This window comes from Papaver somniferum, chromosome 1 (genome assembly GCF_003573695.1).
Source record: "Papaver somniferum cultivar HN1 chromosome 1, ASM357369v1, whole genome shotgun sequence".
NCBI classification, from domain to species: domain Eukaryota; kingdom Viridiplantae; phylum Streptophyta; class Magnoliopsida; order Ranunculales; family Papaveraceae; genus Papaver; species Papaver somniferum.
Window position 1 is genome coordinate 174,060,948 of NC_039358.1, and position 27,692 is coordinate 174,088,639.

The 27,692-nt window shown below is 38.0% G+C and overlaps 4 protein-coding genes, 1 long non-coding RNA gene and 1 pseudogene across 8 annotated transcripts; 2 read left to right on the forward strand and 4 right to left on the reverse strand.

The window, feature by feature from the left end:
• The first annotated feature begins 219 nt into the window (after positions 1 to 219).
• Positions 220 to 2,388, forward strand: LOC113334183 (sinapine esterase-like). Its single transcript, XM_026580531.1, has 5 exons — positions 220 to 471; positions 599 to 811; positions 1,187 to 1,338; positions 1,453 to 1,726; positions 1,986 to 2,388. The coding sequence occupies exons 1-5, from the start codon at positions 222 to 224 to the stop codon at positions 2,357 to 2,359; spliced, it is 1,263 nt and encodes a 420-aa protein (XP_026436316.1). The 5' UTR covers positions 220 to 221; the 3' UTR covers positions 2,360 to 2,388.
• Positions 2,389 to 3,751: 1,363 nt separating this feature from the next.
• Positions 3,752 to 5,686, reverse strand: LOC113354298 (embryonic protein DC-8-like). The gene is made up of 4 exons (XM_026597669.1): positions 4,864 to 5,686; positions 4,795 to 4,831; positions 4,422 to 4,744; positions 3,752 to 3,985 (listed from the first exon to the last, which is right to left on the reverse strand). The coding sequence occupies exons 1-4, from the start codon at positions 5,539 to 5,541 to the stop codon at positions 3,752 to 3,754; spliced, it is 1,272 nt and encodes a 423-aa protein (XP_026453454.1). The 5' UTR covers positions 5,542 to 5,686.
• Positions 5,687 to 6,529: 843 nt separating this feature from the next.
• On the reverse strand, positions 6,530 to 8,088 carry LOC113354309 (annotated as a pseudogene).
• Positions 8,089 to 11,169: 3,081 nt separating this feature from the next.
• On the reverse strand, positions 11,170 to 15,331 carry LOC113308318. Of its 3 annotated transcripts, XR_003339676.1 has the most exons (6): positions 15,227 to 15,331; positions 15,061 to 15,154; positions 14,074 to 14,127; positions 13,228 to 13,275; positions 12,285 to 12,465; positions 11,170 to 11,967 (listed from the first exon to the last, which is right to left on the reverse strand). It is a non-coding gene; the product is annotated as an uncharacterized LOC113308318 (long non-coding RNA). The 3 variants fall into 3 exon arrangements; XR_003339677.1 differs by lacking the exon at positions 13,228 to 13,275; XR_003339675.1 differs by lacking the exons at positions 13,228 to 13,275; positions 14,074 to 14,127.
• Positions 15,332 to 16,617: 1,286 nt separating this feature from the next.
• On the forward strand, positions 16,618 to 18,909 carry LOC113308344. Of its 2 annotated transcripts, XM_026556824.1 has the most exons (5): positions 16,618 to 16,990; positions 17,071 to 17,147; positions 17,320 to 17,431; positions 18,433 to 18,595; positions 18,752 to 18,909. In XM_026556824.1, the coding sequence occupies exons 1-4, from the start codon at positions 16,707 to 16,709 to the stop codon at positions 18,560 to 18,562; spliced, it is 603 nt and encodes a 200-aa protein (XP_026412609.1). In that variant the 5' UTR covers positions 16,618 to 16,706; the 3' UTR covers positions 18,563 to 18,595; positions 18,752 to 18,909. The 2 variants fall into 2 exon arrangements, with proteins under 2 accessions (XP_026412609.1, XP_026412603.1); XM_026556818.1 differs by having other exon boundaries at positions 16,620 to 16,990; positions 18,433 to 18,781.
• Positions 18,910 to 19,145: 236 nt separating this feature from the next.
• Positions 19,146 to 21,515, reverse strand: LOC113308332 (protein trichome birefringence-like 39). The gene is made up of 5 exons (XM_026556809.1): positions 21,043 to 21,515; positions 20,743 to 20,914; positions 20,360 to 20,535; positions 20,115 to 20,273; positions 19,146 to 19,724 (listed from the first exon to the last, which is right to left on the reverse strand). Exons 1-5 carry the CDS (start codon positions 21,348 to 21,350, stop codon positions 19,430 to 19,432), a joined length of 1,110 nt encoding a protein of 369 aa, XP_026412594.1. The 5' UTR covers positions 21,351 to 21,515; the 3' UTR covers positions 19,146 to 19,429.
• Between the last annotated feature and the right edge of the window lie 6,177 nt (positions 21,516 to 27,692).

The window sequence follows — 27,692 nt, forward strand, 5'->3', positions numbered from 1 at the left end:
AATCATTTCAATTAAATTAGTGTCAGACAATTTAGCCATTTAGAAAACATATGGTTAAGGGATGGTTTCTTTTACATCAGAATGACCTAGCTTTTATCTTATTAGGTATACCGCAATTAATCTGGGTATTCCCCAATCAAGCCAGACTGTTTTATAGATCGTACACCCTTGAGCAATATCCGTAAGTATCATGTAACAATCTTGTTTTTCCCACTCGTACTATGGCTTCAAATAGTTTTCCACATCTGTATCTTTTCCTGCTAATAACCTGTCTTCTTCTATTTACAACTGCTAATCCTGTATTAGGATTTTACAAATCCATTTTCAGTTTTGGGGACTCCCTCGCTGACACCGGAAATGTACTCTTCTCCAGCCCAGATGAATATGTCGGCAAATTACCTTACGGAGAGACCTATTTTCATCAAGCTACTGGTCGGTCCTCTGATGGCCGCCTAGTTATTGATTTCATTGGTATGTATCAGATCCATCGTGGTTTTCCAAAAATGGAATCTTCAAAAAGACCTCGGTGATAATTTGGCAACAGTTTCTTTTAGCAAACCATTGTCAAAAGTGTAATAACCCTCTTTTGTCTGTTCAGCCAAATCTGTAGGACTGCCATTACTCCCGCCGTATCTAGCAAGTAGCGGTAAGGATTTAAGACAGGAAGTGAATTTCGCTGTAGGGGGAGCTACAGCTTTGGATGCTTCTTTCTTCGAAGAAAGAAAGGTTTCAGTTCCTAAGAATGCCTCTCTTAAAGTTCAACTCAAATGGTTCAGAGAACTCTTACCTTCTCTTTGCAATCCATCTTCAAGTACGTTGGCTTTTTTTTTTTTTTTAACGAAACTACCCACTGGGTAGCAAATTTTATTAAATCAAGAAAAAAGAAGAAGGGGGACTAGGCCTTCAAGACAAAGAGAGGAAAAAACAAATGAGGATCTTCCGTCTCGCGAAAACTGGAGCTTTTCTACTTTGTTCAAAGACTAAATCCAAGTTTCCTTTCCAGGGAATTGAAGTACCAGTTGACTAATTGAATCTTTTCGAAATTTTTCTGTTTATGCGATTAGCTTATTTTTTGAATTGATTAGCTAGCTGTGCAAGTGTGTTCAAACTCATAGCGTTGGTATAACACCTGCAGTCATTTCTGTGTTGACTAGATAATCACTCCGTATTTATTTCATTATTATAGATGATTGCCATGAATTTCTGAAAACATCTCTAATTCTGATGGGAGAAATCGGTACAAACGATTATAATCATCCATTCTTCCAAGGAAGAAGTCTAGGAGAGACTCAAACTTTCATACCCGAAATCATCAAAGCCATTTCCTTCGCCATAAAGGTAATCAAAGGTATTGAAATGTGACCCCAAACTTATTGTGCGGCAATAAATTACTGTAATCATAGCGTTACTGTACCAATTACTGAGTACTTAGCATCGGATTAATGACTACAGGTCTTGATAAAGGAAGGTGCTGTAACATTCATGGTCCCCGGAAACTTACCAATTGGGTGTGCAGCACTGTATTTAACTGAATTCAGGAGCCCTGAAATAGCCGATTATGATGAGACTGGTTGTATCAAGTGGTTAAACGAGTTCTCCATGTACCACAACAAATTGCTTCAGAAAGAGTTGGATATTTTGAGGGAAATGCACCCACATACCAACATAATTTATGCTGATTACTACAGTGTTGTCATGAAGATTTACCAATCTCCTAAACCATTTGGTATATCTTCCTTCTCTTCCATCGATCTTAATTTAGGCTAACAGGCGTTCGTCCATTTTATAATTGCATCGTGTTTCTTGATTGTGTTGATCCACAAGTGCCAACTGATGAAGTTGACAATGTTGATCGGAGATGACAATTAAGACCAGCGTTTTACTTCCCATTAGATTGACGGTTTGCTGGTGTCCTTGTTTACCTAGAAATAAGTTCAAGTGCATCTTTGTGATTGTGGTCGATAGAAATTTCGGTTTTTCTGCAGGATTTGAGAGTGGGATTCTTAAAGCATGTTGCGGAGGTGAAGGTCCATACAACTGCAACAAATCTGTTCAGTGTGGAAGTGTTGGTGCAAGAGTTTATGGTGATCCATCAAAGTGTGTGAACTGGGATGGTTTTCATTTGACTGAAGCCGCAAACAAAATTATAGCCAATGCTTTGATACAAGAACATTACCGGTTCTTCTTCCCTGCCACCCGTATCATCAGTAACACTACATACATGTTGATCTGTTCATCCGTACTTGTACCATTGCCAATCCTGATCATGATTTATTATAACTTCTCCAAGTATTATTACATTGTATTCCCTGACAAGAAAGAGGAAGCCCGTGATGAGGAACTAACGCAATTCATGTAATTATGTTATATACTATTGTGGGAAATCAAATGCAGTAGTACTCTTCATATATCTGAATTAGTTTGTGGTGTCAATTACTTTGTTTTTTTTTTTGGACAATATGGTGTTAATAATTACTAATTATGTAATAGTGGCCATAGGTTGCTCTTCATATGTTTACCATTTTCAGGGCCATCACAGTAACCATACTGGAAGCCTGGAGCGGTTCAGCCAAGTCCACAAGCACAATGAGCAGCTTCTGAAAGAGTTGGATGGACTTCAAGAGGTGCACTGACTGCAATGCCCTTTACACAAAGGTGTAGCCTGATCACTCCAAATTTTAATGTAAGATTCGCTATCTATCTGGATTCTGGGCTCTGGCTAGACCAAGCAGCTAGCTAAGTAGCATTAGTAGCACACTCATTCATCTCCCGTAGTTTTAGATTCTTCTTTAGAAACCACACATGAATCCATCCACCTCAAAGCTGAGTGCACCTCCTTATTTTATGCAGAGACGTTGTAGTGACTAGTCGCAATCCGGCCTAATTTGATAGTCAAGACATCAGAGTGAGTGCCATCTAACTTAGTCTTGTTTCTACATTAAATGACTCCAGTTCAATTGTTCAGAAGCTGGCTTTAAGGTTCTTGTAATGTCTACTGTACTATCTGGCAGCATAGACTCTTTGTGTCCTCGTAAGGTTTAGTGTTTCGGGGATCTACCAAGAACTGTAGGCTTAACCAAGGCTATCTTGGTAATCGAGTGCGTGCACCTCCTGTCAGTTTCCTAGCCCCAGGTAATTAAACCCTGAGCCACATCTACCAAGAACTGTAGGCTTAACCCAAGGCTATCTTGGTAATCGAGTGCGTGCACCTCCTGTCAGTTTCCTAGCCCCAGGTAATTAAACCCTGAGCCACATCTTCGTCTATTTCAACGAACTGATCCTCCAATCTTTTGTTCCCTATTCGGTTGATCTTAAAAAGGTTCATTCATTTCTGCATATACAAGATTTGTGCAGCAGTACTACTACAATAATAATGGTCCAAAAGTGCCAATCCCAAAAATGGGTGCCACAATAAGAATTCTTCAAGAGGGAGGCAACTCTTGCGTCTCTTAACTTTTCTATCTGATTCTTAGAATGGTCTAAATATTGTAAAGCTAGATTGATAAGCATTGATGCAAGCACAGGAAAACAAAGATCAAACTTCAGGATAAAAAATTCCATCAAGTTAGATTAGGATACTTAAAACTCAGTAGTACTTCAAATTCATAGATGGAATACATATGCATAACAGACTGGGCATTCATCCACGTTCTCCAAAAACAAGACAAAAACAGTGCAAAAAAAAAGAAGCAGAACAATTCTACATGAAAAACTTTGTATGTACTCCCATGAACTTTGTAATGCAGAATAGCTACTGTTGGTGTTCATGATGTTGGTGCTCCAATTCAACGTCGCCAAGAACCTTGTGTTGCTCCAGTTCAGTTTCCGGATCAACAACCATCTCTTTAGCATTCTTGGCTATTTCAGCCAAGGTTTCTCCAGCAGCTCCCAGTAACTGGGCGGGTTGAACTTCTACTTCCTCCCCCGTTTCTTCAATACCCTCAACATGCTTCTCTGGTCCCTTGTCTTTATCCTCTGTTCCTCTCTGCATAAACAAAACAAAATCCCAAAAGTCCATCATTCCGCATTTTCTATCCAGATGTCGTTTTAAAGCCCGAAAAGTTGTAGCCAATTTCATAGTTTAGACTTCACTGGTTCAGCAGTGCACAATTCATGTTTGGGTTCCTTAATTTTGTTAGAAATGACCACCCCTATCCCATCCTCCATCTGCACCATCTGAATTGACTTATTAACATTAATTAAAACCGACGGAACGAGTGAGGGACACATAATAGACACCGGCCGGTTTGTAAAACCCCATCTCCGCACCAGGGACATGCTAAATGAAGACAATACGTAACAGTGTTCAAGACTTCTTTAATGCGACTGGGTTTCACTCAGAATCTCTATCTAAATTCTAGGCTACATTTACTTCCAAGAATAAGCAATTAAAGAATCAAATAAACTAAGATAATTCTTACCTCAACACCGGAGTATTTGTTGGTTTCTTCAAGTTTACTGCTTGCCTTCTCTGTGACGCCAGAAGGTTTGTTAGTTTCCTCGAGTTTCTTGCTGGTTTGCTCCATGGCACTTCTAGTGGTATCAGCAGCTGCTTGTTTAGCTTCAGATGATTTCTGACCAGCATAACCCAAACCCTTCTTACTTGCTTCTATGGTAACATCTTTAGCAGCAACAACTTTCTCACCAGCATAATTAACGGTCCTTTTGCTGACATCAAGGGCTGTATCTTTAATGTCCACAGCTTTCTCGCCAACATAATGAACCGCAGTACTACCAGTACTAACTGCCACATATTCAGCTTTCACCCCACTGTTAAATCCACAACAGCTTTACCAACACCTAAGCTCATTTCTTTCGCTTCTACTGCTTTCTCACTGCAACAGTTGCGGCTTTTTTAGTAACATCAACAGCTGCATCTTTAGATTCAACAGCTTTCTTTGCAGTGAAATCCTTTGCTTGTCCAGCTGTTTGTAGTGTATAATCTAATGCAGTTTTCCCCACGCCCAAAGTTGTATCTTTAGTTGCTGATAACCCTTTCGAAGCTTTTTCTGCTGTGTACCCTAATACTTGTGAACCTTTTTGAATGGTGGTATCTTTTGCTGCAACACTTTTATCAGCAACATATGTTGAAGCTGCTCCTAACCCACGAACGACACATTCTTTTACGTCATGTAGTGCTGCAGAACCAGCTTGTTTAGCTTTTTCATACCTCTCTTCTGCAGCTCTAATGGCCTCCATCGAATTCTGTTGCGCTTGTTGCCTGTATTGTCCAACTTCCTCTAGAGACTGAGGATTCTTCACATCCTCCTCATGATGAGACTCTTTCTTTGATGCCTTATCATACCTTTCCTCTGCAGCTCTAATGGCTTCCATGGAGTTCTGTTGTGCTTGTTGTCTATGTATTCCAATTTCCTCCAGTGATTGTGATTTCCTCACACCTTGATCATGAGGACCTTCCCCTTGTGTGGTAGTAGTTTTCTGGTTTTGTTGATTTTTGGTAGCGGAATCATCTTTGGGTTTTTTGATGTTGTTTTCTTTGGCTAATGTTTGAATCCTCGAATTGAGATTTAGCTTGAACATGTTCTTGATCAGTACCTGCTTTCTTCATAGTATCTCTCTCTTTTCCAGTATGAGGTTCTTTGATTTTCTCAGTATGAGATTCTTCATCACTGTGATGTAGGCTAGGTTGATTTGCTTTCTCAGCAAGAGATTCGAAATGGGTAGCAAGTTTTGCAACTCTAGGTTCTTCATGATGTTCTTGCTTGGTGCTAACTTCTGTTGTATCTTTCCTAGTAGCTTTCTCAGATGCCATTACTAAATTTTGGACGTTTTCTTATGCGTACAAGTATATGAGCAAGGTGTTTTAGGAATGGTAGCACAGAAATGCGTTTCTAAGAATCTTTGATGAAGCAGATGGTAATATTTGAGATGAGAATGAGAAGAGAAACTATGGATGGAGGGAGAACAAAAGAGAAATGGGTTATAAAGACGTAAGAGTTTGCTTAGTTGGGGGGTTTGTAAAATAAAAGAATGGACAAGTGTCGCAAAGTTTGTGCAACGTGTTTGTGTTTACGAAAGTAGAGAAGTGACTCAGCTAGTTCTAGCATTGATTAGTGGGTAAAGAATTCTTTATACATATCGACTAGACAACCTTATCTGCACTGCAGCGTTCCAGATTATGTAACAGCAATGCTGCGTACTTGGCACTCTAAAAACCAACAAATTGTTATTTTGGTTTCCAGAAATTGTTAAAGTTAACAGAGCAATACATTCTGATCTCAACAAAAATAACGCCAGAAGTATAAAATCTAGTAATATATCACTTTTAGGTGATCAATCGCTATTTAAGTGAGCGATTTAGGAGTTAAGAATTGTACCATACAAAGCCTATGATGTGCCATTCAGGAAGAGTTAAACATTAGTAGCCAAGTAGGTGACCAAGTAGCCCGAGTGAAAGACATGGCAAACTCTGGAGCCTTCTGGACGCTAAAGGTGGAACAAAGTATGATTGGTTAATCTAATTAAGAATTATGTGCGTTATAGAGATCAATCATTACGTGACATTACATTACCACAGACTCGAGGTTTCACCTGTGTCTTCCTCGAGGGTCTCTTCATCGGAAATGACATTTCTTTCTTCATCGAGTTTCAATCTTCCTTTGCACTGCTGATTCTTCGGCTCAGCAGGAAAGTACTTTATGCCGACGAGATCACCAACTTGGCTGATAACCTCAAGCGCTGTTAACAGGTCCTCCCTGGTGTGAGAAGCAGATATGCAGATCCGTACCCTGGCCAACATCAATTGTTTTATTGCTGGGTAACCAACTGCGACAACATCAACTTTCCTCTTAAAGCACTCTCGAGAAAAGGCAGATATTTTTGCTGGATTGTAAACCATTATGGACATTGCCGGAGAGTCATTATCTCCTATAACCTGAAATCCCATCTTCTGCAACTCAGTTCTGAAGAAGTTGCTGTTCTCACGAATTCGTGCAAGTTTCTGAGCCCCTCTACTAGAACCATCGTCCCCAAGAATAACCTTTATGGAAGATAAGATTTGCTGTGCAGCAGGTGGTGAAATTGCGGTTGCATAAAGATGAGCAGGGCAGGTTAACTTTAGATACTCAATAACCTCCTTGGAGGCTGCAATGTAACCACCGCATGATCCAAATGATTTTGAGAAAGTCCCCATCATTATATCCACATCAGCAGTATCCACTCGTAGAAACTCACAAACTCCTCTGCCGGATTTCCCTATTGCCCCGATATTGTGGGCCTCATCCAAATAAGTATATGCCTTATATTTCTTGCAGACTGCTATAATCTCAGGAAGTCTGCAAAGATCCCCTTCCATACTCTATATTCCCTCTACAACCACAATTATCTTTTTCCAAGGTCTATGTGTCAGCAGCTGGCCATCCGCATTTCCTTCTCCCTCAGCAATTGCTTCTCTCAAAACTTTTTCCAAATGGGATGGTGAATTATGTTGGAAAGCTCGACCTGAAGGAGTCACTAATTATCAACCCACCCTTCCCTATAAGGACTGGAAGTACGGCAGAGTTTGTGACATACCCCATACCGGTAACCATAGCAGTCTCTTTTCCAACAAAGCTAGCAACACATTCTTCCAATTCCGCGTGCAATGTTGTTGTTCCGCCGTCCACACGGGTGCTGCATGTGGTTGCAGAAAATTTCTTTAATGGCTCGATTACACGTGGTACAGTATTCATCTGATGCTGCAAACCCAAGGTAATTGTATGATCCTAAGTTGAGGTATCTGCGTGTGCTAGTGGTACGTTTTAGTGTCTTGTTATGATCATTGGAGTAACGCTCAACCACTTCAATCCAAGAATCAGGAGCACTTGCTATTGGTCGATTGAAACAATCCTGCACACGACGATACAGTCGTCTAGTAAAGAAATCATTCATGCAGATTGGTGCATAACCATGAAGATTATTACTAGCACTCCACCATTCAATGAAGTTTCTAAATAGATCTCTGATATGCCCAAAAGCAATTAGTAATCCATAACTGAATGGCGTCGTTATAACAGTTGTTTTTGGAACTGGTCCATGAAGATTATTAACCCTCCACCATTCAACAAGTTCTCTATATAGACCTCTCATATGTCTAAAAGCCAATAGTAACGCATAACTGAATAACGTTGTTCTGACAACTATGTATGCAATTCTGATCATACTCCAAAAACATGCAATTTCGATCATCTTCTTTATCACTCTCTATCTCAATCTCTCTGATTCTAGTTCAAATAAAAAAAATTAAGAGATTCTAAGCAGATTTAACGATTTAAATCGATCTTTTATTTACTGAAGATGTCTGGACGATGACTTTGGGTATAGAGAACAAAAAAAAACAGAAAAATATATTAAGGGGGATTTTGTGTTTCCCCCTCAAAAAAGATGCCTATTTTGCATTATCCCCTTTATAAATCACTATTAGGCGAAACCCCCTTTAACGTGGATGTGCCGTCAATATCCTGTTAACTAAACACGTGCAGTACACGTGTACCATCTTCTTAGCACACCAACTTCACTTTCAGTAATATCTACTCCACCGGATCACCACCACCACAAAACCAGACACAAGTGAACCCTTCGTCTGATTCTTCTTCTTCTTTCGAACCCTTCATCTAAAACAGTAAATTATCTAAACCCATGAATCCAATTTCAAAGATCTGTAAGAATTTTTCAATCAATTTTGAAATTAGGGTTACGTGAAACGAGATTTAGGGATTTATCTTTTTAAAGATGGTGACTAATGTGTGTTTCTCTCTGTGTGTGTGAGAATCAAAGGGAAATTGGTGTTAGTTTAATCGTGAACCAGAGAGAATTAGTGTCGGGAGAGGTGATGAAGGTACCAGTACCGTTATCGGATCGATATTCCAAAGTTTTATTTGTTGCCTATAATTATTTTTTATTTTAATATATGCACGCGTATTTCACGTGCTTTGTTAACAGGACAGTAACGGCACATCCATGTTAAAGGGGGTTTCGCCTAATAGTGATTTTAAAAGGGGTAATGCAAAATAGGCATTTTTTTTGAGGAGGAAATGCAAATCCCCCGTATATTAATAAAAGTCTTTTGATAGCACGAGAGAAACCTAGTAAGTAGTAGCTAAGTAAAATATATACTCCCTCCGTTCCAATTTAGATGACGTTGTAGAGTTTTTCACGCAGATTAAGAAACATCAAAGAGAATAATTTTTTTCCAAATCTACCCATATTAATATCTTCCTAAAAATTTAAACCTCCTAGTTTTTTATTTATGGATTCTAGCATAAATTATGAATCTCCATATAATTCCAGTTGGGATGACCAAATATCCTAAGATTATAGAGAATAAATTTAAAATCTTACATTAGATTAATTATCTCTCACTGATAACAGAGACAATGAATGCAATGTTGTGGTCCCAAAGCAGGGGTAAATCAGTGAGAATTTAGAGAAAATAGCTAAACTCTCATCTATTTTGAAACATACAAAAAACCCTAAAACATCATCTAAAGTGGAACGGAGGGAGTATATATAAAAAAAAAGACTTACACAAGTTGATTTCACGATACCGCTATTGAATCCCGTATTTTATGAAGTTCTAGACTTCTAAATTTCTATTCTACTCGAAAACTGAGAGGAAAAACGGGCATGCGAATTGCACGTGAAGCTATGATGAGCTGCACGGAGACCATGAACGAGCCCGCAATGAAGTGCATGTATGTGAAAGAAAACACTACTGTATGCCAGATAGAAGAAGTGAAATCAAAACCTCCTATTTTAGCCAGATATTATGCGCCACAAATGCAATTCAACTAGTTAGCAAATAGTTCCATCAGTGTGCTCTCTATTTGCACACAACAACAGCCACCCATTCTCTTCCAGGAGGTTGCTGAGAATTTGATGCTTTACTACCCTTGCTGCTTGAAGATATGTTCAGCAAAGGGATTATTGTATATATGGAAGGTTTGACTTGTTTTCTCTAAATGTAAGAAACATTACCATCCAGATGTGCATATGATTGCCAATAGTTGCAGCAGAACACCTGTATATACGGGTTGAAGTATTGCACTACATAACAGAACTACTATTATTCAAATGGTAAGGTATCCGATCAGACATGAATCTAAGTTTCTAGTAATGGCAAAAGCAATAAAGTCTCTGTCTCCAGCATAGCCAATATAATGAAATACTACTCATGTATCCGTAACCTCACCAATTCAGTTGGCAATTTTCCTTTTATCAGTACATCCTTTCTCAAAATTCCGGGAACAAAATTTGTCATTCACAACTTGGGGTAGATTAAGACGTTGATGGTTGCAACATTAGTTGTTGTTCCTACCTGGGATTTAGTACCTACAAGTTTTCATTGATTTGTAATCCATGCGAAGCTTTGAAGCTACATTGTTTTTACTACGGTATGATTGCCTCGTCAGGTGATTCAGGACCTATACACAGGATTTAGTATTTCTAACTCATTGAATTGATCAGTTGTGTATTTGAAGTACTTCAATGTTCACGCATACTACATTTACGGTGTGAACTCCACAAAAGAAACCATGTTTTCCAGAGAAAAGAAAAGAAAAGAAAAGCCAATAGTTACCTCTATACTAGAGCCTATTCAGCACAAATCCGATCCATCATGTTAGCATATAGTTACCCCTATACTACGCCCTTAGTTTTCAAGTAACAATAGCCTTTTCCTTCGAAGGGGCAAAAACACAGGGTATTGCCTGGCCTTCCCTGGCCGGCGGAAGATAAGTTGTCAAGCATATTAAGTAGCCAGGAACTGAAAAAAGAAAAGGAAATATTGAGTTGGTATTTCAGCGAACATACCGAAGGAAAATCGAAGGCATTAGTAGTTTTGCTTAGATCATCTTGAATTCCTGGTGTACACCTAGCTTGATGGGTAGTCTAACAGTGAGGGGGGAAAATGGTTCAGTCCAAAACCCCACGAAATAGAACAGTTTAGTCCAGACCTAGTTGACTAAGTACAGTTTAATCCAAAAATTGTATAAAGACGTTGCTGACCTCCACACGTGTTTCATAAAGCACACGTGCAACGAGTGGGAACTGTTTTGTAACCGACACATTCAACGTGGAAGTAACACGTTAGCTCCAAAAAAAAACTCATGATGATGTCAGAAGTTTTAAATAATATAAAAATAAAATAAAATCAATTTATCTTTCGAACTGTTTATCCAAAATTCGCAAATTTTATATATTCGGAAAGCTCTTTCCTAGAACTACAAAAAGAGTACCCATATGACTATATAATTCACATTTTTTAAAAAACTTCATGTACATTGGTGTACAAACATGTACACATCTACAAAATACAACATGTTTACAACCGAAACTCATTAACAAGTACCAACACCAGCTCCAACGCTCAACCACTCTTAACCCTGCTGCTGCAAACAACTACAACACCTCAACCACTCAACACAAATTTTTTATCCGTTTCTGTAGCTTTCCAATCTTAGATGCACTTCTCTGCAGTAACACTACCCATCCAACAACAACATAAATTCTTCTCCTCAATACCACCAACACACATTTCAGATTTCATCTTTGCAATTCCATCGATATTTTATATTTATACACTATATCACCAATTCAGAGTTCTACCATCTCAATAGCACCAGTTACTCAACTGCACCATTCCTTGTACTGCAACATTGCAGCAAGCCCATTCTTCCAGCTCATAACATCACCTGCAATTGCTTCATAGCCAGATGCAGCTCATCCATACCCTGTAATTTCTCAACCAGCAACAATACACAACGCTTCTTCATTTCGTTATCAGCTTAGTCACCGGATACTCTAAATCACACAAAGTAACAGTATTGTCTCCATCTCATATATATTCATCAAATCAACAGTTCTAACACCCTCGAAATCTCAATAACACCATCTTCTTTCAGACTCGAGCAGGCATAAATTCTAATCAAACCAAACACATATTTCCTTCACTGCGGAAAACCACATCTCCTAATTCATATGCAATCATAAACGGGAGAGTAATAACGTTATTAAGCAACCGAACATGCACCTAAAGAATTTATTGATTCAGTAGTACCAAGAAAATATTTTCAAATAAACTTTTAATGAAAGAAGTTTATTATAATCAAACATGTGTACAACTATGTACACGTTAGTAGTCAGTAGGTGTACAACTATGTATACCTGTACCTTGAAGAGAACATGCAAACACCCACCCACCACCTTTTAAACAACACGCCTAACATGCTTAATTACTAATTCTAGTTTCAGAGATTTAAAAACAAAAATGTGGTCATATAACTTACATTAGTCTCAGAATTCTGTTGTGATGGGCTATGAGAACGAGCAGGTTCACGCTGAGAACATCTCATTTTTCTAAGACTTTCATGACTGCGTCTATCAGGGCTTTCACCACTAGATGGAGGAATCCTTCAAGGAGATGCACTCTTATTCCCATGACTAAGATTACGCCGAACAAGAGAGCCACTGGAAAAAGTGAGAATGTTTTCATCAATAAAGAGCCACAGAGCATAAGAATCAAAGATGTGTACATTTATGTGCACATTAATAATGAGCATGGGTACATTTATGTGCACATTAACAATCAACAAATTTACATTTATGTGTAGAACAATGCACACTTAAATTATACAGGTGTATCAATATGTACACATGTAATTTCTGTCATAACCAACAATCACTGGCTCATAACATCATTGATTTGACATCCAAGAAACGAAAAAAGATTGTTCACTAAAATTTGATTAAGTCCTAGAGTGGGTTTTTATGTACACATGTATGTTTATATTATAGGTGTACCAATACGTGCATATGTAATTTTATTAAAATCTCTGAAATCTTTACCAGTAGACAACTAATATTGGAAGTACTATAAGTTCCTTACTTTCATTAGTCTATGCTTAGGAAAAGTTTTTGAGTTTAAATACCTTGACTAAGATTACTATTGGCAGTACTATAAGTTCAGACTCGTTAGTTTGTTGAAGTTGAATTACAAAATTCATTTCAGGTGTACAACTATGTACACATTAATAATAAACATGTGTATAATTACAAAATTCATTTCAGGGTTTAAAATCTCTTGATGCAAGAGTTAAGATTATCGTTGCCCTGTCTTCTGTGGACACCCCCGTGATTGTATCATGCTTTCCTAAATACCCTTTTATATGTAGTGTACATGAATCAATCAACATTTAGTTGCATGTATCAAGAAAGGAGATAACTACGTACCACTGTTACTGTGAATGTTGTACGAAGTTTCTCCTCTTTCTTCTGATTCTGAACCATTAAAGGAAGCTATAACCTATCCAAGTCTTCTCTTTGCATAAAACAATTAAAAAAAAAAGCAAATCCATACGGTCGGAAACTAGGAGAACATATACATGAAAAATGACAATCAACTTCATGCAGGGTGTACTTCTACCAAATAGGATACACATGACAATTCTCAGGTTTTCCTAGACTAACTAATTAACTCAACTCCATATCCAAAATGGTGTACAACTATGTACACATGAGAATGGTGTACGACTATGTACATATCCACAAAAATTCAACATCCTCCCTACAAAAGATGTCATATATTGTTGAGATATCACAATGGTGTACAACTATGCACACACATATAAACCTAGGGATCCATTCATCACCGAGCATACTAGTTTACAAAAATGTACACATCTATAAAAACCTAACAAAATCTAGCATTCATAATCCAAAATGAAGATTATAATTTGCTTCCTCCATTAATCACCAAGTGAAATTGCAGTATACAATAATGTGCATATCTTATATGAATGAACAAGTCATTTCCTCTCTTAAGTCATCATCATGAACAAGTGTACAATCAAGTACACTATGCTGTGTCCTAACAACTTATTAGTCTTTTACCTCCTAAATTAACATCTAGCATTCAAATTTTCAAATGCTTGTTCTCCGGACAATACATTACCAATACATGGTTACCTATTACATGACATTCATTCAAAATTTCAATTTCATAATGTAAAATTTTGCTAATAAAATATTAATGAAACTATAAAAGAGATGGGAGGAAAATGACAAAATGAAACTTACGTGCAACATATCATCTTGTCCTGGTTATACTTTTAGCTAAGTCCTACAGTATAGCTTCAAAACAACTAAACAGTATGAGTTACCTAATAGCCATCGACCAAATCCGCACTTAGAATTCGTCTAACTGGCATAATAAAATGTTATTCATAAGAAATAGGCTAGAATAATTTTAAATGACATAATGAATAAATTTGTTAAAGTTAAGTCAAAGTACAAAAGACAAAATGGACTCCGGGTGTAAGGTTCAAACCTAAGTAAAGTGTATACTAATATATTCGGATCAGGATATTCTTCCCCCAAATTGACCAAGTAAATGGTCACAAAGTTTAACCAATCCAATTGTACACCAACGGAATAAAAAACATTTGGTCCGATTACTTTCTTCCGGACTACGGAAATTTTTTCACAGCAACATCACTACATACTACAGTTCCCTTGTCTTTTATTGCTCTTCCTGTGATGACCACAAGCACCTTACTCTTTATTGCCATCCTCCAGTACAACAAAGGACTAGATTCATCCCCACATACCAGACCACAACTCCTCACTCACATGGATTATTAAAATTCATACATACCCAACTTTCTTAGTAAAAACAACAACAAATATTTTATGTACTCATATTAAAATCATTTTTCATTTCCCAAGAATTTGCAAGTAAATGTTTCATTTTTCGTTAATCAGAAAGAGTTCATTTTCCAATTCAAGCAATTCATGAGGACGTTTACGTCAGGATTTAATTGAGTTAACGTAGAACCAAATGGATTAGATTAAGGTGGATAACTCCAGGCAGGTAGATTCAAATCCCAGTATCAAATTGCAGGTCTGCAACAAGATGATGGCCGCAGCATGTGTAGACATCAGGATGCAAGAAGGGACCACAAAAGCAACTCTATCATCTAATTTCAATAAATTGAAACTAGTTCATAATAATCACGCCAAACTGAAATATGATGCTAACCTCTAGAGAGACATGTAGGGAATTACCGTATCTATAAACCAAACTGGTATGTGATCAACATCCATGTCGCTCCATTATTCAGGAATTAATAATTTCTCGACGATAATAGTTTCTCCAGATCTAGAAAATTGAATTTAGAAGTAAAGAGGAAATCAATCAAATAACATAAAATGAAAGGATTAAAACACTAACCTGAAAAACGAATCTCTGCGGAAGAACATCAACTCTAAATCGCCCCTGTGTCTATCTCTATCTTCAAAAAAATTTATGAGATCTAAAAAGATAAACATTGTAAAGCTGGAAGGGCAATTAAGATAAGATAAGATGGTGATATTTTCTGGATCGGCTGAAATTTGGACTAACTCGTCCAAAGTTTGGACTAAACTGTTAATGTGGGGGAATTTTGGACTATTGTGTACTGGGCTTGAAATGGGAGGACTAGAGTGTCCAAAGTCCAGGAATAATGGGATTAAACGTTAATTTCTACAAAGGTGAAACAATCCTTTTACAAATGGCTATTTCTTCTGAAAACTACTAATTATATCAAAACCAACCTAATCCCAGATCATTTATCTAATGAAAGAAAATTGTTAACCAATACGAATTTAGAAAACGTGACCTTGGCACACGATACTTATTAGAAAAGAGATTCAATAGAACTTCTAAGTGTTGGAATATTTTCAACGCCGCTAACCAAAGGGGGGTCCTGGGGGGCATCGCCCCCCAGGCTGTGGTCGACCTGACAGGTCAGGTCGTGGGAGTCTAGGGGAGACCGCCCCTGGTGGGGGTTTCAAGGGGGCAACGCCCCCGGAAGAATTTTTTGAACTGAAGGTTTTATTTGGCCGATAAAAGCCTGTTCGAAAATTTCGAATCCAAAAGACACCATTGATGTCTGTTGATGAAGGAACCTGACGTTTCGTGAATAGAAACCTGTTGGCGAATAAAAACCTATTCCCAACAGGTGCAAAACCCTTTATAAATAGCTTCTCCCAGTTTCGTTTAACATATAAGAAAAATCAATCTGTTTTCTCTGTTTCAAAAAAAAAGCATCATCAGAAATCAGAAATCTCTTTGTGTGTTCTTGATTGAATCAAGGGGTACAAACCTTGAATTCAGTTTTCGTTGCAGGGCTTTCATTGTATCCTGAAGGCAATATTTCGCATACCTGTTGTAATCGCCAATTGTTATTGGGAGGGTAGAAATATTTATCTAAAAGAAATTTATACAAGCCTTGAAAGTTTTGGAGTGCAACACTTTCTTCTCTGTGTCATTCATCCTTTGTGAAACCCAATTTTTTTCAACACTAAGTGGAGTGTTGGAAGCAAAACGAAGATGAAGACATTCCACACTTCAGCTTGAACAAACACCAAAACGTCGACATAACTAAATCAGTTGTAGAGGTGCAAATTCGACATTTTCTCTGCTGATAAATTTGAGGAAAGTTTCCTTTTTAGTCTAGACAGCCAAACAGTTTTAAGTGGAGATGAGGATATGTCAGGGAATTTTGTTAAAAGCAGAGGGTACCTCGTTGGCATCTCCTTCGAAATTGGTAAATCCGCCAACAGAATCAATCCTTTACCTGTTCCTATCCGTTGGATTGGCAGTAGTTTAACCCCAATCCTTGTTTGTGCACAGCAAACAAAGAAAAACTCGAATCAGCCAAGAGAAGGACATGAGTAACTCAGTCTTTCGTTCTTCCTTTTCCTTTTATAATTCCTCCGGTTTTCGGAATCCAACCAGTATTAGTACTACTAATTGGTGTATCAACATTCGATCTCTATCTAGTAATCCAATTAGGTTTCTTGGATTCAATTTACTTTGTATCTCTAACAAATCCCCTCCACTTAGACCTAAATCAGCCATGACAAGCGAACAAACTACTTCTGCTAAACCCAACTTCAATAACTCCATGAATTTATTGTTCGTCGAGATGGGTGTTGGTTATGATCAGCATGGGTCTGTTCTGCTCCCTCTAACTGTATCTTGAAATCTCTCTTACTGTTTTTTAATATCCTGTTTATAATTGTTATATACAGACAAGACATTACTTCTGCGGCAATGCGGGCTTGTAAAGATGCGATTTCGTCTAATTCGATTCCAGCTTTCCGAAGAGGTGCTCTTCTTGCATTTTAATTATTTTATTTTTTTTTTTGCAATTGCATGTGTTTTTGTCTTCTGATTTGTGATTAAGTTAGATGACTCATGTTTAGGTTCCATTCTGGTATGGTTAGGCTTTTGTTGAACTTGCTAATGAAGTTCTCTTTATAATTGTTTATATGTTTTAGGGTCCATACCTGGTGTTAATTTTGATCAAATGAAGCTTGAAATCAAACTTGGAGTTCCTCGAGCTGTACAACAATCTCTGGATATCGAACGCGTCAAATCAGTTTTTCCATAGTGAGTATTTGCAGTTCTACATTCAATACTATTCACCAATTTGTATTCTGTGTTCCCCAAATTATGATAGTTCTGAACGGAAAAAAGATTGCATTGCTTGTGGATAACTGGGTATCTTCTAAGGCCTAATCTGGATTATACTTGCCAAACTTCGGATAAATTTTCTTTTTTACTGTTGAAAAAGAGATGGTTGTAGCTAGTAAGTAAAACGTAATTATTCTCAAGAACTTCTTACAGAATGAGGTTGTCTACTATAGACAAAATGTTTTGTTGAAACCTGTTACCCAAGGTAGTAGGTGTTCACTTGATTTTCGTCGTTTTCATCATTTAAGGATAGATATAAAAAATCGACAGTCCACAATATGATGAGGACATGCCACATTTTTGTTAGTAAGTTTTGATGTTAACTAGGCAACCAGATTGATCTTGGTAAAGACCACCCTCACCCAGGTTATCTATCTGATTGAGTGGTCTTGATTCTCAGCTTAAGGTGCTATAAAGGAAATGTAGTAGAGGTTGTATCTTTTCACTTTGAGTATCATCAAATACTGAACTTTTAGTACCCCAAACAATCACCAAGAACTTTCGTAGTCTATCTTTTGCTGCAATTTTTGCATGTATTAGATTCAAATTCCAATGACATTTCAGTGATTATAAGAAACACAAGAAATTTTGCTAGTTTTTGTAGGTTAGGTAGTAGCTAGAGTAGGATAAGTAAGAGCTTAGGCGAACTCAGAGCTTCAGTTGTAATTTTTATTGCCCTTGGACGTAAATTTCTTACCAATACTTTCACATCTTTGGGTAGTTATGTGAAAATACGATTATACTACTGAAGAATTCCATGTTAAACATGATTGTCATTTGTTGTCAGTCAATTGTCATTGTATTATTTACATGTTCTTGGAATGCTCTTATAGTTGTGAGCTTGGTCAGTCTGTCACTGACCACCTTACACAATCTTATGAAAATGGCGTTACTGTAGCTTCAATTTTTCATTGCAGTGGCAAAATTCTTAGCGTCGATGTTGTGGATGGCGGACTAATATGCTCAAGTGGTGTGCTTGTCGAAGAAATGGGAGATAAGAATGAGGACTGCTATATAGTTAATGCTGCCGTATATGTGGGATACTAGTCTTCCTTTTCCTCTTTTATCAGTATATTATAGGTAAGCTTTTCAATCACCTATCCTAGAAAGTATGTGTGAACATTTATGTTTTGGGTTAATTTAAGTGTTAAAGTATTTGTCAGAAGTTGCACTTGCTTGTCTCTTATATTGGGCATTATGTACTTGATTTCATATGTTGCCCTACTCATCTTTCAGCCACAATGCTCTACATACCGTTTGTTTTTACTCAATGAGCCACTCAAAACTCAACAACTTGGGAAGTCAGTTGTGTACGATTGTACTGTGAAAAACTTATAGCATGTTAAATAGGTGAGAAAAATGATTGAATTTGATGTTGTGTTTCTGCATCAAATTATCCAGATTTAAACTATTTCTCTTAAGAGTTACCTTAACATTAGATGCAGTTAATGATACAATGGCAAACATTGTTGCATCTCAAACCATCAGCATGCAGATTCTCATTCTCTACTCTAGGGCACCTTCAGGAGTAGAGTATTTCTATTTCCAGGTTTCATTACCTACAACCAACACAATAATGTGTAAGCGCTAGATTTGGCCTCTTTAAGAATGCTTCACCACAATAGAATTTCAGTTTAGACCTTGTATTTTCTTTTCTTGGTTTGGCTTTAATGAACATTCAGTGACAACATTCTTTATTTCACGTTCATGTAAACTAAACTCTGAATCTTCTTAGGTAGCAAACCACTAAGTTCTCCAATTTTGCCAATTGATGGCATGAATAATATACTTTACAACCAATGAACATCCACCTCCTTATCTGATTCTAAGGAAAAAATAGTCAATATTTCCCTTTACAACAAGAATGACAGGACCGGTTTCTCCCAAGTACAATATTTGAATTGCTCCTCCTCATCAGAGGACAAGAGCTGCATAGAGAAGTTGGTTCCAAGTATCTGGCAGTCCAGGAAGACACCAATGACTGCAGTCAACTCCACTGTGTTTGCCGCTGTAAGCCGTGGGATGAGCATCTTTTCTTAGCTGCGAGAGTTGAGTAACGTCTAGGAGGTACACTGGTTTTTTAATTCTGCTGAAAACTTTGTACTCCACATACATCTGTGGAGGCAAACGTGCAGGATACCTTGTCCCGAATACTGGCTGCGTCTCACTTCTGCAATCCGTCCATGGGTTATTATGCCATTCGTTCCCTCTGCATTGCATACAAAGAATGGATTGAATATATGTTAAGCCAGTAATGCCATTGATAATTCAAGTCTGAGCAATCATGTAGTATTTGCTCTAAAAATCATTATCCCTGACCTCACTTTTGTATTTGAGCATTATTATTTCTGAACAATCTCATACACAGGTTATGCAAGTTTGATCTTTTAAATATTCTGAGACTGATCAGCTTATTGATTCTCGATGTATGTGTCTGTGAAGTTGCCTATTTTAAAAATTGATGCACTGAGATAGTGATGACACTTCTATTGAAAATAAAATGCATGAAAATCGTGAAGGGGCCAGGCCAAAAACAATCAAGTATGAAGTTGGTGTTTAAAAATCTGAGAAACTACTAATTATACTTGAGAACGCTTACTCGTAATGCACGGGAGATATCCCTTGTAAGAAGACCTTGGTTCTAGAAAAATCAATGTTTTTGTCCACCCATCTCGCCCAAGTTGTCATTCCTTTGTAGAAAGCAACCAATGGATTCATGTCTTTGTATAACTTGTTCCCGTCTCTGATGTAGTTCCATCTGCAAACATACACCAAAACCATTAGACTGTCAAAGTTGATGATCAACAGTACAGTCATAGAGTTTACTAGCATCAATGGACATACGGTTGGGTTCTTCCACGGTGAGTCCACCAATGCCAAGAGTTAAAGATCAACACATCCATTTTCCTCCATGATCTACCATGCGCGATCGAACCCAAGTTCAAAACTAAACCAACTTCCTCCTTGACTAAATCTACTATGTATGGTGTATGAAAGAGTGAAATTTTCAGTTTATAATCCTGCAATCAAATTTTTGAAAATCTTAGTTATTATAATTTCAAAATGTACAGATTTTGACTCTGTAACCTGCTAGAATAGCAGAAACTGTGGATGGTTTTGGAAATGAAATTTTGCCAACTAGATGGACAGATAGAATCTTATCCTGCAAAATAACACAGAGCCGTATTCTGTGTATTCATGGTGATTATATATAGAGAGAGACTGACCACGAACGTGACTGAAGACAGAGCATTTGTTCTGAATACTATAGTCTTTGATTTGGGTACTGAAGCATGAATCAGGCATGTTAACGATTGCCATTGATTTGAACCCAGTGAGTCACCAACAAACATTATGTTCTTCCCTCTCCATCTCCATAAGAAATCCAAACCATTAAACCTTTCAACAAAAAAAACACAAACCCATTTAATCAAACTTTTTCCTGATAACAAAAATACAAATCTGCAACAACAACAACAAAAAAGTAAAAGAGAAAGAGAAAGAAGTGCAGAAAATGTAAGTAGTACCTAGGTAAATTGCAATTATTTGGTTGCCATCTGTATTCAAGGTAAAGTTTATCAGGTCTACCATACTTTTGACAATCAAACTGTGGATCTATGAAGGGACATTGTGATGAATCATAAAGAGGGTATGAATTATCATAAACCCATTTTCCTTGGAAGATATTACAATTATTTCTCAGTTTCCTCTCATTAAAACTACTACTACTACTATTACTGCTCAAACTGTAATCCTCAGTTCTTGCTTCCTGTATGAACAGAAGTAGAAAAGCAAACAAAGTGATGAAAATAGTAATATGGGAATGAAAACCCATTAGAATTTTTTGGGTTCTGACTCCAGATGATTGTGGGAATATATATAGGATTAGGAGTGGGAAAATGGTATACTGAGTCTGATAGTGATAAAAGCTGTCTAAAAAGATTTTTTCTTGAGAGAGAAAGAGATACTCGGATAGTTTGGGTTCACTGGTCACATGGTTTGTTTGAACAGAGTCTTAATGGATCGATCTTCTTTTTATTCTGACAAAAATAAATACACAGATAGAAACTTGACCGAACTGGAATTTATGTCAACAGTGAAAAACATGTGGGGTTAGGGTTTTACTACTACTTAGTGCAGTCTCTTCTGTGCTCGACAACTAACTGTATGGAATAGGAGCATCAGTCACAATGGCAAAAGCCGCAAAACCTAAAAATGCTGAAAACGTGGTAACTTTGGGTTTGAGATTAGCGCGAATTGTCCTCTGCGGTACCTGCTAGGAAGCACTGGCGCCGATACTACACGACATGAATTTCTCGAAAAATGGAGATGTGGACACGTTGTGAAATACACATTTATATACTATAATGACTTGTATATACCTGAGCCATGACAATGCAAAATGGCTCTCCCCTCTCTCCACTCTCTCTCCTTCACCTGAGCTTTCTCCCCTCTCGTTAACGGCTACTTTCTACCGTTTTTTCATGTCCCGTTCTCCCAACGTCTCTCTAACGGTTCTCTCTAGCCGTCAATCCCTAATTCTTTGTCGGAATTTTCCAATCTTTCTCTGCTATTGATGCTTCTCAACTAATCTCAAGCTCAATCCATGAACACTACTCACAAGCCTCACATTTGCAACTGCAATTGCATCAATTACACAACACAAATCACAAATACCACTCAAATCACAAAAAGCTCAAAAATCACTTACAACACACAAATCACTGAATTCATAACTTACAATCCGAAGAATCACACATGAATGAATGCCCAAACCATCAAAGGCTATTCTGGCATATCTCACGATTATTATGACACAAAAGCTCTCCTGGGTTATTTTACAAAAGCACATACCCAATTTAGCCTATCTCATCATCTTTCAGTCTTACTGGAACATTCTTATCAAAAACAACTTGCCACTAAACTCCCATTGCCTAGATTTAAATTACCCTGTTCAAGCTCTCAAAGCCAGATTTTTATTCTAGCAATGGAAGGAATTTTTTTGAGACAGAAATCTCAACCAGTTAGTCTGAGGTTCTCTAGTTGCAAAGCTCATTGGGAAATCAGCTGGATTTCTACACCTCCTTCCCCTGGTATGTATCAGTGTACTATCTTGGATAGTTTGGCTAAACGTTCTGGAGGTGAGTACTTGACTTTCTTAGTGTTTGTTTCTCTACCCTCTACTCCTAATTTGATCTATCTACAATTTACCAATAGCATATGCTCTCTATTGCCTGCTAGTACTACCATGTCCCTTAAACCTGACTATTGCTTGAACCTTGTTAGCACTCATGATCCTTTCTATTGGGATTATTGCTTCTTTATTAACATGCTTTTAACTAGGAATCAGCTACATTTCACTACCTTTTCTTTAAATAGAAATAAAAACTTAAACATAATACTACAAATTTCCAAAGTATGCATAAAACATTTCCATAAACAGGGTAGCATCATTTTTTTCCGGCATCAAACTAAAAGAACAGATTTCAAAATGTCTGGTACTACTAAATTCAGCATGTGCAGCTTGCCAAATCCTACCTATTTAGTCTGCTTTTGGCCCCCCAGACTCAAGTGCAACATCTCTCACATCCCTGGACATCAATGCCTTATACACCCTCTCTACAGCCCTTGCATCTGCTTCAGGAGGCAAAGTGTCATCAGACGGCAACTCAGGAAGCTGGGGCTCCTCACCTCGCATAGCACTAGCCTTTGCAGATCTGTAGATTTGACCCACAATCCTAGAATCAACTCCAGGAGTTACATGCTCATCTCGAGGAACTTTAAGTGGATGTGTGACTTCTCCTGCACCAGTCTGAGACACCTCGGCCACATCCTGAGCCATCTTCCTGAGAGTGGGAGCAAGAATGAACAAATTGGGAAATGTGATCTGACCCGGTTCAGGTGGCATTGTAGCTTTGATCCGAATCTGATCCTTGGCAGGATCGGGTATTTGAGCAGAAAAGAAGCCCTGCTGAGTCCCCCCACAGACAATCTGCTCATCATCTACCAATACAATGCTTTCCTTTATCACCCGGCGTCCCTTTGTGGGGTGCAGTGCAAAAATAACCCACCCATCTTTTACACCCACAAGTTTCCCATTCTGAATTCGGCCTTACTCGACCTGTTGCGGTGGTCTCCCTCGCCTGGCAGTTGCATACACAGCCCTTTCCCCATTGTCTGCTCTCCCACCTCTAAAACCAGACACCCTACTACCATAACCTGCTCTCCCATACATTGCATCAGAAGTATAATGCAATTCATGCATATTATACCCAGAAAAACATTCACTTATCCTTGCAGTTTCAACCTATAAAATTCAATTATCATGCTGCAAATAGCACTCAAATTGATTAAATGCATGGAAGTTAAAACCTCACCTAAGAACTGCTTGATTTACAAAGAATTTAACCTGCTTTATTTGAGGGATTTCAACAGTCTGCCCTATCTGAGGCTCGACTTCGGCAACTCTCTGGTTCTCATGCTCATCTCTCAGGGGTTGTATATTTGCATCCATCTTCTCTTTGCCTGGAGATTTAAACGAGGAGAGTACTCTAGAAATGTTGTTCAACAGAAGGATTACGCAGGAACACTCTTTTTCTTTCAGCGGAAACTGATTGAAATTATCATCTCAACGGTTTTAATCAATTTAAGAAGAGCAACAACCTCTAAATAACAACCGTCAAAAATCCTCGGGAGTTACCAGACTTGCAGCATTAACTTCCGGTCTTGCAACTTGAAGCGCATGATCAAGCCTACTGGCATCATTATTTGGCCTACTACAAGCAAAGACCCACCATTGGCTCATGCAAAGCGGCAACAGACACCTGGCAAGAATTCTCCTTCCACGTCAAAGGGACAGATTTTGAGTAATTGGATCTGCAACATTCCCACCCGACAAGCCCAGATACAAAAACTACCTCAAACTTTCGAAATGACTCAGACATTTTTAACCACTCAGATACATGAGTTTCGAAATGACTCAGACACCTTTAACCACTCAAATCCTTCCAGCCGCAAGTACAAGGACCATTTCAACTGCAATACCAAGGACCAATTCAAAGACAACCTCTTCAGCAAAGACAAAGAACAAATCCAACTTGCATCACCATTTCAAAATTCAGCTAGACATGTTGTTCTCAGTCATTATGAATACTACACAATTACCATCTACTACCCCCAATGGGAAGGACAAGGTAAGACTCTAAACACTTTAAATAACATTTTTATTGTCCTTGTATGCAGGTACATGAGCCAGAACCCATTAGTCACGAGAGCCAACAACATCTATCACCAACTGAACTACAAAGTGATGCCCACACCAACAGATCAGTGCTTATCAAAACCAGTTTGGACTAACTTGAGTACAACCCACAACTATGTTCCAACGACCAACATTACTGACATTTGCAAGAATCATTTTCAAATTAAAGCTTGGGTGGATGCCCCACACTACCATAGATGGTCATGCCTTGTTAGAATACACTTTGGTAAATATACCTACTGGTTCTTATTCGTTTACTACCCACAAATGGCTTCCTCATCAAATCCCTCCAACCCAACCATTGAAATTATTGTTGATCAGATGAAAAAAACCCTCAATATGCCTGAAGTAGATCTTTATCCTAAGGTTTTCTTAAATCCTGACAACGTTAGAGCCAAGCAACCTTTAGATTGAAAATGGTGTTTCATTGGAGAACTCTGCAGCAATATCTGTTATGAAACATCCAGAATCAGTACATTCATCAACAACAACTGGGAATTTAATGGTAGAGTTGAACTTGATATTTGGAATAGAAGAAGGAATTTTTTCATCCTCGGACTCACTCATGAAGATGATTACTCAACACTGAGGAATGGAGGCACCAGAGGAGTTTTTGACAAGCTTATGGTTCTTGTTGGTATCCCCCTTGGAGGCCCACACTTAATTCATGAAGAACAATTTACTAAGGTAATGGTTTGGCTGCTCATCAAAAGAATCCCATCTCACATCATACCAGATATCAAAAATATTCTACAACATGTTGGAGTTTTTCAAACTGCCAAGAAACCTTATGGAAGAGACAAATTTGAAAAAAATTTAGAAGTTAAACTTACCATTGATGTTACCAAACCCTTGAAGTTTGGTATTGAAGCTTTTGAAACCCCAACTATCTCTCATTGGCTGGAGTTTGCTTATGCTCTCAATGGAATCAAATTCTGCAAAGTTTGTAGAATATTAGATCATCCATCCCCACCCTGCCCCATCCCACCCACACATTCAAAATCCCACTACTCAAATCACAAAAGCCTGCAAACACCTCAATCCCTCCCACCACCCCAAAATGCCTACCAAAAATCCGTTCAAGAAGGAAGAAATGTCATTCATAGAGGATACTCTGATGCTGATGCTGCTCAAGTCTTTGAAATCAAGATGAGGAATGCAAAACATAAAGAATTGGAAAAAAAATTGCTAAATTTGCCCCCTCATCTTCAAAACACCTCACTTTTGGAGCCTCTGCTAGAGCTGATCCCAACTCCCCACATCCGGATGTCATTGCCAGCCTAATAAGGCACAGAAAACTTGAGCTCTCAATGAAAATCTCCACCAACTACAAGAATCACCAAGCTAAAACAAAGATCAAGGAAGCAGCTAGAGATAAAAATCCTTCAAACACTAATGCCAACCAATCTATGGATACCACTGGTATCTTTCCAATCATCCCTTCCCAAACCACCATAACTCTAGCTCAAATCAAGGAAAGAATGGATGCTGAAACTGTCCAGTTCAAAAAGAAGGCCTGGAAAGCTAGAAAGACATTTCACGTCTTCACTGAAGAAGATTCTCCCTCTGATAATGACAGTATTAAGGATTTGGACAAGCAGAAAGTCATGCCAAAAAGGAAACAATCAACTCAGGGTGCAGAGACTATGGAAACCAATGAAACTGATAACAGCAAAAGACTCAAAGAATTCCCAGAAAACTATGCTGAACCTCTGGCTTCAAGCTTTCTCCTTATGACTAATGGTGCTTCTGGCTCATCAACACCAACCCCTGAGGTAATTTCCTTCTCAATCTTCTATCTTGGATTAAACTGCAACCAACATTTTATTTCCTCATACTGTTACATCATAAGCTACTATGATCCTATAGATAGGAGACCAACCTCTAAATACCCCCCATGTATCCTATTTTTGGCAATTCTTTACTTCTATAGCCTGGAACTGCCAAGGTCTAGGGCAAAAATATACTAAGAATTATCTTAATGATATGCCGACCAAATTTAATCCTGATATCTGTTTCATATCTGAAACCAAACAGAAACATGGTAAACTTTTAAATTCTATGAAACAACTTAATATCCAAAAATTTTGGCATGTTAATCCTGGTGGGGCTAGTGGTACAGCTGGTGGATTAGTAATGATATGGAAGAACAATCTTGATGTTGAGATTGTAGACTGTTTTTTTAACCATATCAATGCTAAAATACAGCCTACTAGTGGCTCTCCCTGGCTCTTCACTGGTTATTATGGTAATTCTAATAGTACTCAGTGTAAACTAAATTCCTGGAAAGTTTTGGAGTATACTTCTTCCAAGAACTCCCTCCCTTGGTTGGTTATTGGTGATTTCAACTTTATTTTACATGATTTTGAAAAATACAGTACCCAACCACTGGACAATGCTGAAGCTAACATTTTTAGTAACAAGATTATTGATCTGGATCTAAATGATTTAGGCAGCACTGGCTGCCCTTTCACTTGGACAAATAAGAGAAGTGGGTCTGCTCTCACTGAGCAGAGATTGGATAGAGGATTAACCACTGAGTCCTGGCTCCTCCTATATCCAAACTCTACTATCACTAATTTGTTAGTTATTGGCTCTGATCACCATCCCATTTTACTTAACACTAATCCGCACTGGAATACTGGTAAAATCCCTTTCAAGTTCTTTGGTCCTTGGCTAGACCATAAGGATTGTAAGGATATCATTTTTGAATGTTGGCAGAAGAACTTATCTGGTTCTAGCGCTTTTCTAATCGCTAGAAAACTCAAAGAGGTCAAGCTGAAACTCAAAATCTGGAACAAAGAAGTCTATGGCAACATAAAGACAAACATTGAAGAATGTAAGCAACATCTGCATTGGCTACAAGAAAACTACTTCAATCAGGACAGAAGTAAGGCCTTATAAACTGCAATGAAA

Bases quoted from the DNA above. Each gene is read 5' to 3' on its own strand.
- LOC113354298 (XM_026597669.1), bottom strand. From the start codon at position 5,541: ATGTTCAAGCTAAATCTCAATTCGAGGATTCAAACATTAGCCAAAGAA. The intron at 4,832-4,863 runs GTTACTAAAAAA...TGTTGCAGTGAG, and splicing joins CTAAAGATGCAGCTGTTGAT to AAAGCAGTAGAAGCGAAAGA. The intron at 4,745-4,794 runs GTAAAGCTGTTG...AATATGTGGCAG, and splicing joins AGAAATGAGCTTAGGTGTTG to TTAGTACTGGTAGTACTGCG.
- LOC113334183 (XM_026580531.1), top strand. From the start codon at position 222: ATGGCTTCAAATAGTTTTCCACATCTGTATCTTTTCCTGCTAATAACC. The intron at 812-1,186 runs GTACGTTGGCTT...TCATTATTATAG, and splicing joins TCTTTGCAATCCATCTTCAA to ATGATTGCCATGAATTTCTG. The intron at 1,339-1,452 runs GTAATCAAAGGT...TAATGACTACAG, and splicing joins CCATTTCCTTCGCCATAAAG to GTCTTGATAAAGGAAGGTGC.
- LOC113308332 (XM_026556809.1), bottom strand. From the start codon at position 21,350: ATGGGTTTTCATTCCCATATTACTATTTTCATCACTTTGTTTGCTTTT. The intron at 20,915-21,042 runs GTACTACTTACA...TTTTGTTGAAAG, and splicing joins AATAATTGCAATTTACCTAG to GTTTAATGGTTTGGATTTCT. The intron at 19,725-20,114 runs GTAAGCGTTCTC...TATGCAATGCAG, and splicing joins ATATCTCCCGTGCATTACGA to AGGGAACGAATGGCATAATA.
- LOC113308344 (XM_026556824.1), top strand. From the start codon at position 16,707: ATGAGTAACTCAGTCTTTCGTTCTTCCTTTTCCTTTTATAATTCCTCC. The intron at 17,148-17,319 runs GTGCTCTTCTTG...TATATGTTTTAG, and splicing joins GATTCCAGCTTTCCGAAGAG to GGTCCATACCTGGTGTTAAT. The intron at 17,432-18,432 runs GTGAGTATTTGC...TTTTCATTGCAG, and splicing joins GTCAAATCAGTTTTTCCATA to TGGCAAAATTCTTAGCGTCG.